The sequence below is a fragment of the Myxine glutinosa genome, chromosome 7 (assembly GCF_964187855.1).
Source record: "Myxine glutinosa chromosome 7, kmMyxGlut1.1, whole genome shotgun sequence".
Lineage (NCBI taxonomy): Eukaryota > Metazoa > Chordata > Myxini > Myxiniformes > Myxinidae > Myxine > Myxine glutinosa.
This window is the reverse complement of record NC_136267.1, coordinates 179,588,721-179,605,572: the sequence shown is the minus strand read 5'-3', so window position 1 is coordinate 179,605,572 and position 16,852 is coordinate 179,588,721. Positions and strand designations below refer to the sequence as shown.

At 44.6% G+C, this 16,852-nt stretch overlaps 1 protein-coding gene across 1 annotated transcript in view; it reads left to right on the top strand.

The window, feature by feature from the left end:
* LOC137431870 (polypeptide N-acetylgalactosaminyltransferase 1) overlaps positions 1-16,329 on the top strand; it is a 594,418-nt gene extending 578,089 nt beyond the window's left edge. Inside the window, exon 12 of the mRNA XM_068123662.2 lies at positions 15,270-16,329. Coding sequence (XP_067979763.1) covers positions 15,270-15,416 — 147 coding nt within the window. The 3' untranslated portion in view covers positions 15,417-16,329. The remainder of the gene's footprint in view (positions 1-15,269) is intronic.
* The last annotated feature ends 523 nt before the right edge of the window (positions 16,330-16,852 follow it).

Genomic DNA, 16,852 nt, shown 5'->3' with positions numbered 1-16,852 from the left:
AATTTGTCTCGTAATCATCAAATGATAAATGGCAAGTAAATTATATTGTGGAAAATTAAAGATTTCCGTTATGATACAGTGCTTTTCTTAACGGAAAAGCAAAAGCGAATTTTTAATATATATCGACACGTTGCCGTCGGTGTCATGTTGGGCGGTGTATGATACACCATGACGCGATTTTTAAAAATATATCTCTGCATTTTCCCGCGTGTGTGGAATGTTCTCAATTATTGCTGACACCGAGTCCAAAACCATCGATAAAAATGAAATCATATGGTGAGTTAGATTGGAGATAAAGGCGTGAGAGAGACTCAATGGCTTTGAAGTTGAAGTTACAGGCGTTTGAGAATTCATTTCGTTCTATAAACGGCAACTTTCATTGGATTTCCTTCCCGTTTTTTTTCAACCGAGTCGAAAACTATGTTAGCGACTGTGAAAAATGAAATGATATATCGAATTTTTAATATGTATCGACACGTTGCCGTCGGTGTCATGTTAGGCGGTGTATGATACACCATGACGCGATTTTAAAAAATATATCTGCATTTTCCCGCGTGTGTGGAATGTTCTCAATTATTGCTGACACCGACTCTAAAACCATCGATAAAAATGAAATCATATGGTGAGTTAGATTGGAGATAAAGGCGTGAGAGAGACTCAATGGCCTTGAAGTTACAGGCATTTGAGAATTCATTTCGTTCTATAAACGGCAACTTTCATCGGATTTTCTTCTCGTTTTTTTTCAACCGAGTCTAAAACTATGTTAGCGACTGTGAAAAATGAAATGATATATCGAATTTAAAATAGATATCGACACATTGCCGTCGGTGTCATGTTGGGCGGTGTATGATTTTAAAAAATATATCTCTGCATTTTCCCGCGTGTGTGGAATGTTTGTGGAAAATTAAAGATTTCAAATAAACCTATTTAAAGTGTATGCGCACATAACTAATAAAAAAAACGAAGAAATATCTCTCGGTAATTTCCTGAAACATATTTTACTTCCGGCTAATATGTTGAATGAAATAAAAACGAAGAAATATATGTCGGCATCATTGTTGACGTTTTTGTGACGACTATCATCAAACGAAATAGTAATATATCATAACGGAAAAGCAAAAGCGAATTTTTAATATATATCGACACATTGCCGGCGGTGTCATGTTGGGCGGTGTATGATACACCATGACGCGATTTTAAAAAATATATCTCTGCATTTTCCCGCGTGTGTGGATTGTTCTCAATTATTGCTGACACCGAGTCTAAAAGTAAAACCATCGATAAAAATGAAAACATATGGTGAGTTAGATTGGAGATAAAGGCGTGAGAGAGACTCAATGGCCTTGAAGTTACAGGCCTTTAAGAATTCATTTCGTTCTATAAACGGCAACTTTCATCGGATTTTCTTCCCGTTTTTTTTCAACCGAGTCTAAAACTATGTTAGCGACTGTGAAAAATGAAATGATTTATCGAATTTGATTTGAAATAAAACTGGGGGAGAGCAAGACACCACGGGCCTACAAAACAGGACTCAAAGCTATGCGAGTTAATAAAATGGTGGATATTTGTTTATAGCCACTCCCAGAATGGGTGGAGCTATGGGTGGAGCTACTCTGCAAACCGAGTAAGCCACACCCCGGACAGACACCCAACAGATAGACAGACAGACAGAATCATCTACGGCTATTATAATATAGATACACACACACACACACACACACACACACTCAAAGGCAAATGTTATTGTGACACACAAACAACAAACAGAATCAGTGTTAAACTTTTACTGCCGCGAATGAAATGTTATTACATGGAAAGACAAATGTTTCAAGGTATGGTAACGATCAACAGTCCATAAGAACAGTGCACCTGGCATATGCAAATGAGCCACAACACAAGAGGGGGTTCACAAGCAAGTTCACACAGTCAGGAGCGAGTGTGTCCACCTTGTGCATTGATGCAGGCCTGGCACCTGCGCCTCATTGAGGCCACTAAACGTCGATGAAAGTCCTTGGGAAGATCATTCTATATCCGAGGAAGGATTTGGCGGAGTTCCTGCAGCGTTTTTGGAGGCTTCGGATGACGTCGTAAACGTCGCTCCATTTCATCCCAGACGTGTTCAATGGGTGACAAATCAGGGGATCTTGCAGGCCAGGGTAACACATTAACATTGTTCTGATTAAGATACTGCTGTACAACTCGAGCAACGTGTGGTCTGGCGTTATCATGTTGAAACGTCACTCTAGGGCCGTTCTGTTGCAAAAACGGTAAAGCGGCCATTTGCAAAATCTCGTATCGGTACCTCACAGCATTCAAGTTCCCCTCAATCACAATCATTGGCGTTCTTGCTGCAGCTGTTATCCCACCCCAGATCATAACGCCCCCACCTCCAAAATGATCCCCTTCCAGAACACATGGCCTGATGTAACGTTCACCTGTGCACCTGTAGACACGTGTCCTACCGTCAGCTCGGTGAAGCTGTGCCAAATGGTGTTTCTATGGACGTTTAATCGATGAGCAACATCACGCTGCGAGGTACCAGACTGAAGCATACCTATAGCTCTCCATCTGTCATTTTCCCCGAGGCGTGGCATGTCGAACTTGTTCCAGAACGATGAATAGAGGTGTTTTTCTGACTTCTGCACTTCTTAAGACTGCTGCGTCTCGCGGCATAGAGGTGTTAAGACATTGCTTTCCATTGAGTGGAAATGATAAGCGTCTGGTTGTCTGGCCTTTTAAAGTGAACATTGCTGGCCATTTTTCTCGAATATGTCATGCTTCTTGCAAATTTCGTGCAATTCGAACAACAACTGCTTGGTTGCGTTTCTTCGACCATTTTAACAGACTCTTTCTCTGGTTCAAATCCAAAAATTCATTCACAAGATTACCAATGAAAAAATTCCATGTCACAATAACTTTTGCCTCTGAGTATATATACACAAAGAATTAAGTTAAGCACCCCTACACAACGAATTAAGGTAAGCACCCCCTAATATATATTCTTTGTGTATATGTATACATTGGCATATATTCTAAGGTATGTGAGATCAAATAATGATTGGTATGACATTAGCAATTATCCATTGATGAAATTGAGTGATCAAAGTGAAAAAAAGTGATTGGTTGAGTCAGTGATCCGATCACGTGGGTCCTACACACGTTATTGACGCAAAGATCGCTAGAGGTCTTCTCAGAACAATGACTGTACGTTAGAAAACATAAACGTCATCCACACTGTCCGTGATGGACCTATAGCTCCATACTTAAATTGAGGTGAAAATATGCCTAAAATTCCCAAAAATTTTCACCTTAAATTATTCAGAATAAAATATTGAAAACGGCATGATTGTTATGTTTTTATGTGACCATAATATCACTTCTCCAGAAAATATAGCAATATCATGGGTATATTACACTGTTTTGACGACAACAAACTTGTAATGTGCGAGGTTGTAAAAAAACGGGGGGGGGGGGTGCTTAACTTAATTCTTTGTGTATATATATATATCTATATATATATATATATATATATATATATATATATATACATATACAGACTTGGCATTTAATATGGAATATTTTTTTTGTGGGGGTGAACTTTCTTTTCAAGATGACTTAGAACCAAAAGTTCATTGGAATTATGTTGAAATTATTGTAGATTTTGTTAATGTGACCTTTAAAAGAAAAAAACCACATTTGACATTTTGAAGCAAATAAATTGATCCTTGAAAGTGATGTCCACTGATATCGAACTCAATTCACGGACAGTACTGTGTTAAACTTCTGTGCGTTTTCCAGAAGTATATCTTTATTTTGCACATTAGCCAAAAATTTTTTTAACAAAAACAAAAGTTAAATTACGACTGGGATTACGGACAGTAAAATTACAGTTCAGTACTTCGTGTAACCCCCACAAGCATTCAGGAGAGCACGTACACGTTGAGGCATGCTGGTCACGAGATTTGCCAAGGTTTGGACAGGAATCGCTTGCTATGCAGTTACAATAGCCTGCTGCAATTCACGCACAGAGGCAGGCTGCTGGTGCAAGTTGTCGATTTGACGCGTTAATTCTGCCCACAAGTTCTCTATCGGATTCATATCCGGGGACATGGCAGGCCACACCATATGCTCTACACTACGGTCAGCAAGAAAGTGTTGGATCATGCGAGCACGATGAGGCCGTGCATTGTCATCATGGAAGACAAAGTTTCCTCGAAAGGCTGCACGAGCAAATGGAAGCAATGTTTCTTCCAGAATGGCCCTGTACTTGAACTGGTTCAGGTTTCCATTCAGAACAACCAGGTCAGTTTTGCCCCCTGCATGAAAAGCTGCCCAAACGGTCACCCCACCACCTCCAGCTTGGACTCTTGGCACTATACAATCTTCGTTGTAGGCTTCAATTCATGCACTTGTCTGCGCACTCGGACGCGGCCATCTTGACGATAGACCAGAAATCTAGACTCGTCACTGAAGATCACGTGATTCCAGTGTCCTGGCTGCCATTGACGGTGCTCTCTGGCCCACTGCAATCGGCACTGGCGGTGTTGTCTGGTCAGACGTGGCTTTCTCTGGGACGCCTGGCACGATAGCCTGCTTGAACCAGTCGTTGGTCGACGAGCCTTCTGGATACAGGCACATTTGTCAGTTGCTGCCACTCAGCCCTAAGCCGATTAGCTGACTTGGTACGGCCATTGCGGACTAATCGGTGCAGCTGGCGATCATCCCTCCTCGTGGTTCTGTGGGGGACGTCCTGGCCTCGGTATTGGAGTAGGGACACCCCTCTCAGCATTTCGTTTCAGGATCTTTGACACCTGACCTTGAGTGATGCCATACTGCCAAGCAATAGCACGCTGTTTCATGCCGGAATTTCGTAAAGCCACCACTAAATGACAAACAGCATTGTCGAGTTGATGGACCATCTCATGGGGAAGCGACAATAACTTTTGTAGACGTGCAGCAGTTGTTTTCCACGAATACAGAACGCAACAACCCTTATATACCCGATTGTGAAGCCAATCGTCAAATGTACCTGTCCGTACATTTTGTCATGCCACCTGTGATATAATCCTGTTATTGACTTCTTGCTGCGACAGACAATCAGTGACATGGTTCTTTTAACAAAGAAATCACCGAAGCTCAAAAGAAACTCACCAGAATGATATACCGAGTTCAGAAATTAAACCCAAGTCAAGAAAAAAAAAATATTCCATATTAAATGCGAAGTCTGTGTATGTATAAATATATATGTGTATGTATATATAGTCTGTGTATGCCAGCGGCCGTGCCGAATATATATATATTTGTGCAGCGTCGGTCCTGTCCTGTGTTGTGTTGTGTTGTCTTGTTTTGTCACTGAACTACTTTCTCAAACTTTTGTGAAATCGTACCAAACTTCTGGTATGCACATATCTCTCCCGTCGGTATGTCCTAAGGGTATTTTTTTTTTTTAATTGCAATTTGTTTTTTTGTTTTTTGGGGAAATTTGTTTTTTTCAATTTCAATTGTTTATAAAATGTGATATCACGTATATTACAAATACATTTGTGCAAAATAATTGTTTGAATTATGATTGGTTTAATTTAAACCATGACAAAACGGCAACTCGGGTACAGTCATTTATCTACATATCGACACATCTGGGCAGTGTCTGTGTTGTCACTTAACGACTCCCTCAAACTTTTGTTTCCGTGGTTGTGAAGTGTTTTTAATAACGTTGTGGTGGTTTTGAATCACGTGGTGGTGAGGTATTTTGAATTATGTGTTGGTGAGGTGTTTTTAAATGATGTGGTGGTGAGGTGTTTTGATATCACATGGTGGTGAGGTGTTTTTAAATCACATGGTGGTGAGGTGTTTTGAATTACGTGTTGGTGAGGTATTTATAATTACGTGGTGGTGAGGTGTTTTTAATTAGGTGGTGGTGAGGTGTTTTGAATTAGTTGGTGATGAGATGTTTTGAATTATGTGGTGGTGAGGTGTTTTGAATTACTTGGTGGTGAGGTGTTTTGATTTACTTGGTGGTGAGGTGTTTTTAAATGATGTGGTGGTGAGGTGTTTTGAATTACGTGGTGGTGAGGTGTAATCGTCCCAAACTTAGTCTGCACCTACCCCTCCCCTATGTATGTGCTGAGGGGTTCTTTCTTGAAAAAGCAAGTACAAAAAGTTTTAATTAAAACAAAAGCCGCGTCGATGTTACACAATGTCTAGATGGAGCGTTGCCTATAACGTCGATGTTATAGGCACAGGACATTCCTATTGATTCGATTACTTGATGTTATTTTTGTGCAAAGTGAAAATATATCTCGGCATTTTCCCGTCTGTTATTTCAGGCGGTGTATGACTGACCATGCCGCGATTTAAAATATATATATCTCGGCAATTTCCCGTGTGTGGCGACACGTGAACGAAGCTATGCTCCTCTCTCCACATTATTGTGACGACGTATAAATTAAATATTTCATCGTGACGATTGTCATCAAATGGACGAATTTTTAATATATCTCGGCATTTTCCCGTCTGTTATTTCAGGCGGTGTATGACTGACCATGCCGCTGAAGAGCAGGGCTCTTGCTTGAGACGGACGAAGTGACGGGCAAGGCACAAACTCGTCCGAGAAGATATTTATTGTAAAAACCAACTCGGGAACTCTCTCTAGCCCGTTTATCGGGCTGCATATATATCCAAACCAGAAAGCATAACCGAAACCGAAAGCTACGCCTCTCAGGCGAGGCGTGTTTCGGTGGTCACGTGACCGGCAGGTGCAAAGGATTATAACCGCACACGCGGCACGCTTTGGTGGTCACGTGACCAGCCACCCCGGCGCCGAGGTTGTCCGCCGGTGACGTCACCGGCTGGAGCAAGGAGATTCTGCTGCTGGTCTCGCTTGGGGGACCCATGGGTCGCTACACACGCCCCCCCCAGAATGGACTTGATCCAGGAAGGTCAACCTGAGGGGGTTCCGGATGACCCGACCGAAACGACCCCTGGCCAGTCGCGGGGGGGGGGGGTCCGGTGTGGTGGCGGGTGGTCGGACGGGGGGTGCAGTGGACGGGGGGCGGCCGAGGGGCCGGGCAAGTCCTCGGGGGAGGCTGCCGAGGTTCCTTGCGGGCCTCCCGAGGTTGCAGTTCGCGGGTGCAGTGCCGAGAAGGCTCGAGCGGTGCACGCGAAAAGCGGGTGAGCCAACCGAGGGGCTGGTCAAGGCCTCGGGGGAGGCTGCCGAGGTTCCTCGCGGGCCTCCCGAGGATGCGGGGCTGGTCAAGGCCTCGGGGGATGCAGTGGACGGGGGGCGGCCGAGGGGCCGGGCAAGTCCTCGAGGGAGGCTGCCGAGGTTCCTCGCGGGCCTCCCGAGGTTGCAGTTCGCGGGTGCAGTGCCGAAAAGGCTCGAGCGGTGCACACGAAAAGCGGGTGAGCCAACCGAGGGGCTGGTCAAGGCTTCGGGGGAGGCTGCCGAGGTTCCTCGCGGGCCTCCCGAGGATGCAGGGTCGGAGAAGTAGTTGCGGTTGTAGTTCTAGGTGCGCGAGGGTGACGAAGCGGCCGTGCCGCGAACGTCAGTGCGCGCGAAGGTGACGAAGCAGCCGTGCCTTCGGAGGGTCTTGGAATAGGTTCGCCCCTCCGGTCGTAGAGGAGGAGCCGAGCGCGGTGCGCGAACCTCATAGTCATGGCCGTCGTCGTTACCGAAACTCCGGCATGTCGAAACCGCGGTCGAAACTGCGCCCGAAGCCGTGCGGGAGAAGCCGGCGTCACCAGCCTAGGTGGCTTCCCTGGCTAGGGCGCGCTTGCCGTGTCCGTTCGCAGCCCCCGCATCCGTGCGGGGGCAGTCGCGGTCACCAGTGAAGAGCAGGGCTCTTGCTTGAGACGGACGAAGTGACGGGCAAGGCACAAACTCGTCCGAGAAGATATTTATTGTAAAAACCAACTCGGGAACTCTCTCTAGCCCATTTATCGGGCTGCATATATATCCAAACCAGAAAGCATAACCGAAACCGAAAGCCACGCCTCTCAGGCGAGGCGTGTTTCGGTGGTCACGTGACCGACAGGTGCAAAGGATTATAACCGCACACGCGGCACGCTTTATTGGTCACGTGACCAGCCACCCCGGCGCCGAGGTTGTCCGCCGGTGACGTCACCGGCTGGAGCAAGGAGATTCTGCTGCTGGTCTCGCTTGGGGGACCCATGGGTCGCTACACCGCGATTAAAAAAAAAATATATCTCGGCAATTTCCCGTATGTGGCGACACGTGAACGAAGCTATGCTCCTCTCTCCACATTATTGTGACGACGTATAAATTAAATATTTCATCGTGACGATTGTCATCAAATGGACGAATTTTTTATATATCTCGGCATTTTCCCGTCTGTTATTTCGGGCGGTGTATGACTGACCATGCCGCGATTTAAAAAATATATATCTCAATGGACTTGAAGTTACAGGCCTTTGAGAATCATTTCGGTCTATAAAGGGCAACTTTCATTCGGATTTTCTTCCCGTTTTTTTCAACCGAGTCAAAAACTATGTTAGCGACTGTGAAAAATGAAATGATATATCGAATTTGATTTGAAAAAAACTGTGAGAGAGGAAGACACCATGGGCCTACAAAACAGGCCTCAAAGCTATGCGAGTTAATAAAATGGTGGATATTTGTTTATATGAAGCCTCTCCCACAATGGGTGGAGCTATGGTTCCCAGAATGGGTGGAGCTTTGAGGTTTTGTCTTCTCTGCAAGAACAAGAAGAAGAAGAACAACAACAACAACAGCAGAGTCCACTCTATGAGCAGCGTCTGCGACGCGGCTAAAAAACATTCAACCTAAATCTTCAACCTAAATTGCCTATAAAAATGTAATATCACAAACACAACAAATACATTTGTGCAAAATAATTGTTTGTATTATGATTGGTGTAAATCATGACAACACAGCAACTCAGGTACAGTCATTGTCCTCAGCTAAAATAAGCCCGTTCCTTAGTATCAACGCTTGGTGAGGGGAGCGCAGTGAGCCGAGCCAAGCTAGTATATATCCATATATATAAAACACAGTTTGTGTGTGTGTGTGTGTGTGTGTGTGTGTGTGTGTGTGTGTGTGTGTGTGTGTGTGTGTGTGTGTGTGTGTGTGTGTGTCATGTTACCGATAGACTCCTAAACGGAGAGGCTCACGTGCTTGATATTTGGCATAGACATGGCCATTGAGCCTGGGAAGAACATGGCCGACCTAAAAAAAAATATTTCATAATATTTTTTTACCATATTTTTACCTCAGCGCATTTCAGCGAGGAATATAATACACGGAATCTGAGCCGGTGGCAGAGCAGCGCGCTGATTCGCTCAGAGCGATCACATGATGTTCCATCCCCGCCGCCAGACCATTGAACATAAAACACAGTTTGTGTGTGTGTAATGTAATGTTACCTCCCCTCCCCTCCGTCCTCCGTCCTCCCCTCCCCCCTCCATCCTCCCCTTCCCCTCCCCCCTCCTTTCCCTCCACCCTCCGCCCTCCCCTCCCCCTTCCATCCTCCCCTTCCCCCTCCCTTCCCCCTCCCCCCTCTCCCTCCCCTTCCCCTCCCCTCCCACTCCCCTCTCCTCCCCTCCCCCCTCTATCCTCCCCTCCCCCCTCCATCCTCCCCTTCCCCTCCCCCCTCCCCACTCTCCCTCCCCTCCCCCCTCCACCCTCCCCTCCCCCCCTCCATCCTCCCCTTCCCCCCCTTCCCCTTCCCTTCCCCCTCCACCCTACCCCCTCCCTTCCCCCTACACCCTACCCCTCCACTTTCCCCCTCCCCTTCCCCCATTACCCTCCCCCTTCCACCCTTACCCTCCCCCTTCCCCCACCTTCCCCCTCCCCTCGCCCTCCTCCCCCCTCCCTCCCTCTCTCCCTCCCCTCCCTCCCCCTCCCTCCCCTCCCCCTCCCTCCCCTCTTCCTCCCCCCTCCCTCCCCTCCCCTTCCCCTCCCCCTCTCCCCTCTTCTCCCCCCCCCCCTCTCCTCCCCTCCCCCCCTCTCCTCCCCTCCCCCCTCTCCTCCCCTCCCCCCGTTCCCCTCCCTCCCCCCCATTCCCCTCCCCTTCCCCTCCCCCTCCCCTTCCCCTTTCCCCTCCCCCTCCCCTCCCCCGCCCGGCAATGCCGGGTACTTCTGCTCGTATATATATATATTAGGGTGGCCCTTAAACAGGGTGAAAATTTTAAAATGTTCATTTGAATGTTCTCATGGCCCAAATGTGATCCCTTTGCGATAGAAACACTGCAGTCACAATTTCATACAGGTCTGTTTATATTTAGAGGTAGTCCAGGCACATTCAAGAATCAAGATTTTATATTTATAAATTTATAAATTGATCATCATTCATTTGCAATCATTTATAATCATTTATAATCATATATAGAGAGCACACAACAAAATATACTATTGTACAAATACACTTCTCAAAGTTCTTTTCATTTCTCATTCTATTTAACATTCCTGATGTTATTATATTTCCTGATGTTATTATATTAGTTTCTAGTCAAGGAAGGTTCTCACCAACATAAGTCATATCATTGCTGCCTGATTTTAGCCAATGTTGCTTTCCAACAGTCGGGATAAGTACGGCGGTGTTCAGACACGACCTGAAGTAAGAATTGGAGTTGCTCCTCATCCTTGGTAAGGAGCCGGCTGTCACCTTTAATGAGGTCCACACCTCGTTCAGCGTGGTCATTTACGACCTTCAACTTCCTGATCAGTTCCACAGCAGCTCTGTAGCCTTCATGGTCATCCCATGTGCTTGGATCCACAGTTAAAAAGTCTGACGAGATTTTCAACTTTTCGAGTAATGTTTTTGTGTGTGGTGACACAAATTCTTCAATTCCCTTCTCGCTCAAGGCTTTCATGTCAGGCCGTGGCATCTATGATGGTTCTTCATCTAATGGACGCTCGCCTTTCAGTGCTTCCACCATCAGTTGTTTAGTAGCGATAGGCACTTGTTTATCGAAGAAGGCCAACCCCACCAGCTCTTCTGACAAGTACCACAGACGGTTCCTCAACTTCTCACTGGTGGCTGTGGAGATTGCACGACTTGCAGTCTTGTGAGAGATCGAGGTCTTCAACAGCAGCAGATCATTCATTGGAGCTTCAGCTGCACTTGGAGCTTTCATCCAGGCTTGCAAATGCACTTCAGAAACAAACAGACAAATTTCTCGTCGGCCATTCCTCTCTCGTGCCGTCAGCTTGAACTGTTGGTGGAAAAGCCAGATTTTGAGACTGTAGATGCCCTTCGACATCCATCTTGCAAGGTGAATCGCACCAGGAGCACGGAAATGAATGCCACGAGCAGGAACTCCTCCAAGAAACAAAATGGTCAGTTCCAGAAGTTCTTTATAATCCCCGTGGCTGATTGAGGTCAAGCTGCTTCTTTGCAAAATCGATAACTTTATCAGTCACAGGGAGAATGCGGTCTTTGACAGATTCATCAGAGAGACCAGAGATGAATGCAGTCTGGTCAATGGAGTCCCACTTTGATTGGAATCTCTTAAACAGAAGAACTTCCAGTCCAGAGGTGCTCCCCATGACTGCTTTATATGCTGCAGCAAGCAGCAGCTCCATAATGTGGTGACGACATGCAAAGTACAGCAAGTCACGGCCAATTTTTTGTTCCAACAGAACACATGCTCCATTTCTGTGTCCTGTGTTCGTAGCAGTTGGGTCAAAGCACAGAGCTTCCACCTGATCGATGACACCCCACTAGTTCATTGATGATTGATTAGTTGATTGATTAGTTGATTGACTAGTTGATTGACTAGTTGATTGTGACACCCCACTAGTTGATTGTTGATTGATTAGTTGATTGACTAGTTGATTGTTGATTGATTAGTTGATTGACTAGTTGATTGTGACACACCCCACTAGTTGATTGTTGATTGATTAGTTGATTGACTAGTTGATTGTTTTACCACTCTTACTCTAGTCCGTAGATGTGATAATTATTCATAAGCATGTTTTATCAAACGGTTTTATTTATTTCTGTGATACATACTGTATTATCTGTGATATGTGCTTTTAGTGTTACGTGACCTCAATCACATATGGCCTACAGGGGGAAATGTTCAAGGGTCCTGGACTATCTCTAAATGTGTACGGATTTAGCTGACATTTCGCCTGATTTGTTTTTAGGGCAAATGGACCAGTTCTAGAGGGTAAGAGCTTAACATTTCAAACTTTCAAAAATAAGGCCCACCCTAATATATATATATATATATATGTATTTGTAATATGTATTTGTAATATGTATATATATACAGACTTGGCATTTAATATGGAATTATTTTTTTTCTTGACTTGGGTTTACTTTCTGAACTCAGTATATCAATCTGGTGAGTTTCTTTTACCCTTCGGTGATGTCTTTGTTGAAAGAACCATGTCACTGATTGTCTTTCGCAGCAAGAAGTCAATAACAGGATTATATCACAGGTGGCGTGACAAAATGTAAGGACAGGTACATTTGACGATTGGCTTCACAATCGGGTATATAAGGGTTGTTGCGTTCTGTATTAGTGGAAAACAACTGCTGCACGTCTACAAAAGTTATTGCCGCTTCCTCTGGAGATGGTCCGTCGACTTGACAATGCTGTTTGTCATGGAGTGGTGGCTTTACGAAATTCTGGCATGAAACAGCGTGCTATTGCTCGGCAGTATGGCATCACTCAAGGTCAGGTGTAAAAGATCCTGAAACGAAATGCTCAGACGGGTGTCCCTACTCCAATACCGAGGCCAGGACGTCCACGCAGAACCACAAGGAGAGATGATCGCCAGCTGCACCGGTTAGTCTGCAATGGCCGTACCAAGTCAGCTAATTGGCTTAGGGCTGAGTGGCAGCAACTGACAAATGTGCCTGTATTCAGAAGGCTAGTCAACCAACGACTGGTTCAATCAGGCTATCGTGCCAGGCGTCCCCTGAGAAAGCCACGCCTGACCAGACAACACCGCCAGCGCCGATGGCAGTGGACCAGAGATCACCATCAATGGCAGCCAGGACGCTGGAATCACGTGACCTTCAGTGACGAGTCTAGATTTCTGGTCTGTCGTCAAGATGGCCGCGTCCGAGTGCACAGACAAGTGCATGAAGTCCACAACGAAGGTTGTATAGTGCCAAGAGTCCAAGCTGGAGGTGGTGGGGTGACCGTTTGGGCTGCTTTTCATGCAGGGGGCAAAACTGACCTGGTTGTTCTGAATGGAAACCTGAACCAGTTCAAGTACAGGGTCATTCTGGAAGAAACATTGCTTCCATTTGCTCGTGCAGCCTTTCGAGGAAACTTTGTCTTCCAAGATGACAATGCACGGCCTCATCGTGCTCGCATGATCCAACACCTTGCTGACCGTGGTGTCGAGCATATGGAGTGGCCTGCCATGTCCCTGGATATGAATCCGATAGAGAACTTGTGGGCAGAATTAACGCATCAAATCGACAACTTGGACCAGCAGCCTGCCTCTGTGCGTGAATTGCAGCAGGCTATTGTAACTGCATGGCAAGCGATTCCTGTCCAAACCTTGGCAAATCTCGTGAACAGCATGCCTCGACGTGTACGTGCTCTCCTGAATGCTCGTGGGGGTTACACGAAGTACTGAACTGTAATTTTACTGTCCGTAATCCCAGTCATAATTTAGCTTTTGTTTTTGTTGAGAAAAAATTTGGCTAATGTGCAAAATAAAGAGATACGTCTGGAAAACGTACATAAGTTTAACACAGTACTGTCCGTGAATTGAGTTCGATATCAGTTTACATCACTTTCAAGGATCAATTTTTTTGCTTCGAAATGTCAAATGTGGTTTTTGTTTCTTTTAAAGGTCACATTAACAAAATCTAGAATAATTTCAACATAATTCCAATCAACTTTTGGTTCTAAGTCATCTTGAAAAGTAAGTTCACCCCCACAAAAAAATATTCCATATTAAATGCCAAGTCTGTATATATATATATATATATCAGAATATAATTTCAGTTCTTCAACCTAATGAGCGCACATAATGACGTCACCATCACGTACGTCCGCCTTGCCTCTCAAGCTCCCGGAAGAGCCATCTGACAGTGCGTAATTTTGATCTTAGTTCAAATACTATCACAAGTGCATACAAAACTCAGTTACCGACCTGGTTTCGCCCTTATTGGGGCTTCATCAGGGCAACGCAGTGAGACCTGTATACACTTGTGAATCTGAAAACCCTTCGGTTAGAAACCAGTCATTATGCGATTCCATATCATCAGTGGTGAACCGCCATTAACATCCCGTGGCTGATTGATTTAAGCTTGATACTGAAGACGCGTGCAGTTAGTCCTCCCGATGTCGTATGTACTCCCGATACGTGTTTTACTTCATTGTAAAAACTTCCAAATCAACAGTTAAAAGGATTTTGAGCCGATCGGTGTTACGGCCTCTGCAAGATCGATGGAGACGGTGATCTGTTAGCGTATACACCGCCTAAATAGCTATGTGGAATTCTCTCATGTAGAGATTAGACTCACGTCATTTGAACTTTGGCCGAGGTCATTATTTACTTTTAGTGATGTTTATTTACGAATGATGTTTATATTGGTTTTGGGTCGTCCTTTCCGCATATCTCGTGGGATTGTAAGTTGGAGTGATGGCGGGGAGGGGTTTGGAATTCTCTCGAGCAGGGATTCAACCCGTGTCCTTATAAAAGGTCTTTGTCCGAGGTCACCGAGTCCGATCGGTGCAGCCGTACAGCGATCGGTGCAGCCGTTTGTGCGGCACCCGGGAAAACAACATCGTCACAATGAAAACATCGTCACAATGAACGTTATGCGAACGCGAATGTTATGCGGGAGTCCAAACCTGAGAATGCTGGAGACTAAAGCTGAAATTGGGAAAACGAAATAGCCTATTTTACTCCTGGAGATCCCAGGATTACCCACCCAAAATATCGTTGCGATCGGTTCAGCAGTTTTTACGGTACCTTCGGACGAACGAACGGACGGACAGACAGACAGACAGACAGACGGACGGACATTTGGTGAATTATAGTAAGATTGGCTGGAGAGAAAATTGGCAATCAAAGAAAAGTATAATGAAAACAAGAAACAAGAAAATTATCTGAATATGTTTGCTGTATTTTCAGTCTTTATCTTCCAGGTAAGTGCATGTTTACTTGTATTTATGAGTTAAAAATAAATGTGTACCTTTCTTCTCGATTCTGTCATCACTTCAGACGCTAGCTCAAATGTTGTTGTTTTTTATCGCTTCACACTTCTGTGATTTCTTGTTACCTAAAGGGCACGTCGTGCTGTATTTTGCAGAGGCTTACTCTACGTCATGTAAACAGCAACCAATGCTTGGACAAGGCTGTGGAGCAAGACCGACAGGTGCCCACTGTGCAAGAATGCAACGGAAGCCGATCGCAGCAGTGGATTTTGCGCAACATGACGGCACCTTCTAGTTTTTAACCGTCCAGTTGCGGTTTTGCCGCTGCCACCTGTCATTGCCTTCCCATCCTGGCACAAACGAACTCCGTGTTCGCTCGAGGAGGACTTGAGACTATTTGATAAAGATCTGACCCAAGTTTCTTGGTCCTTATGGGATGGGTCCCACGTGTAGTGGAAAGAGCTTGTGTTGTGCATCATTCAAAAGCAACATCAATGTTTACAGGTGTGACTACTTATATATTTTTTAATCCCACGAGGACGCTCTTACATATTGGTTGTGAAGAATATGTTAAAACCACTTCAAGTTTAAATATGCTTCAAACGAGTAGCAATTTTTCAAGCATTTATTTCATAACAGTTGGTTTATGCAGTCATTCACAAAGAATGTACGTTTTGTACATAAATTTGGAAATTCCGTGCAGCCGTTCCTTTTGGATAAACTGCCATTGAGCGCTATTTTTTTGACCTTGTGTGTATTCTCATCAGAGCAGTATCTGCGTATCGTAAAATATTGGAGTTCTTCTTCTTTTTTTCCTTTTTTTTTAGGAGAGCATAAAGACACATCTTGCATTCTCAAAAAAAAAAATTTTTTGGTCGAATACAACTTGATTGGCCCTTTCATTTCACATTTTCTTGTAATCATGCAACAAAGCACCAAACATAGCATCGCAGCACAAATTGAGGTATCCGGAATGAAGCTGTTGTGGGGAAAAAGTTTGTTTGTCCAGGTGAGAATGAAGGTTTTTAATCCCTCTGTGTCTTTTGGGATCTGCAAAAGGCCTGGAATTGTGTGACCTTTGCTGTTTCAATGTAGCAATTTTTTTTTTTTTTTTGCATCACAGCAAATGAGACTTTGAAAGGCTTGGGATTAGGATTGTCTGAATATCATGTCTGTATATTTTGTGATGGAGATTAAACCGGAGATATTTATTAATTTTTTTTCTTTCTGTGTTTTCTTGATCAGAATGACAAAATGGTTGTACTTTTTAGTTGTTGCTCATCACATTTCCCTTGTTGTGTACCTTCCCACACATTCGCAAAACCTTTTTCTTAAAGCAAATCTTACTTCTGAATGACGATAATAACAGCTATGATGGTGATCATGATCCGGAGTCTTTATTTTAGAGCAAGATGGAATGGCTGGGAATAGAAGTTAATTGGATAACGAAATCTAAACAACTGGAAGAAAAGGTAAAAATCAATGACCCTATTGCTTGTGCATCAAAACAATTTATTGGTTCTTGACCTTTCTTAGCCACAGGACCAATCCATATATTTCTTATATCGTGCTTTTCATTAACCCTTAGTAGGTAACATTCATCCTGCAGTAACATCTGGGCAACCTGAGGTCAGGAGGAAAAAAAAATCGGAAAAAAAAAGTTCCAATCATTTTATTGTAATAACGTAATGTCCATATCAAATTGAAACTCTTTGCAATATTTTTAGACTGAAACTAA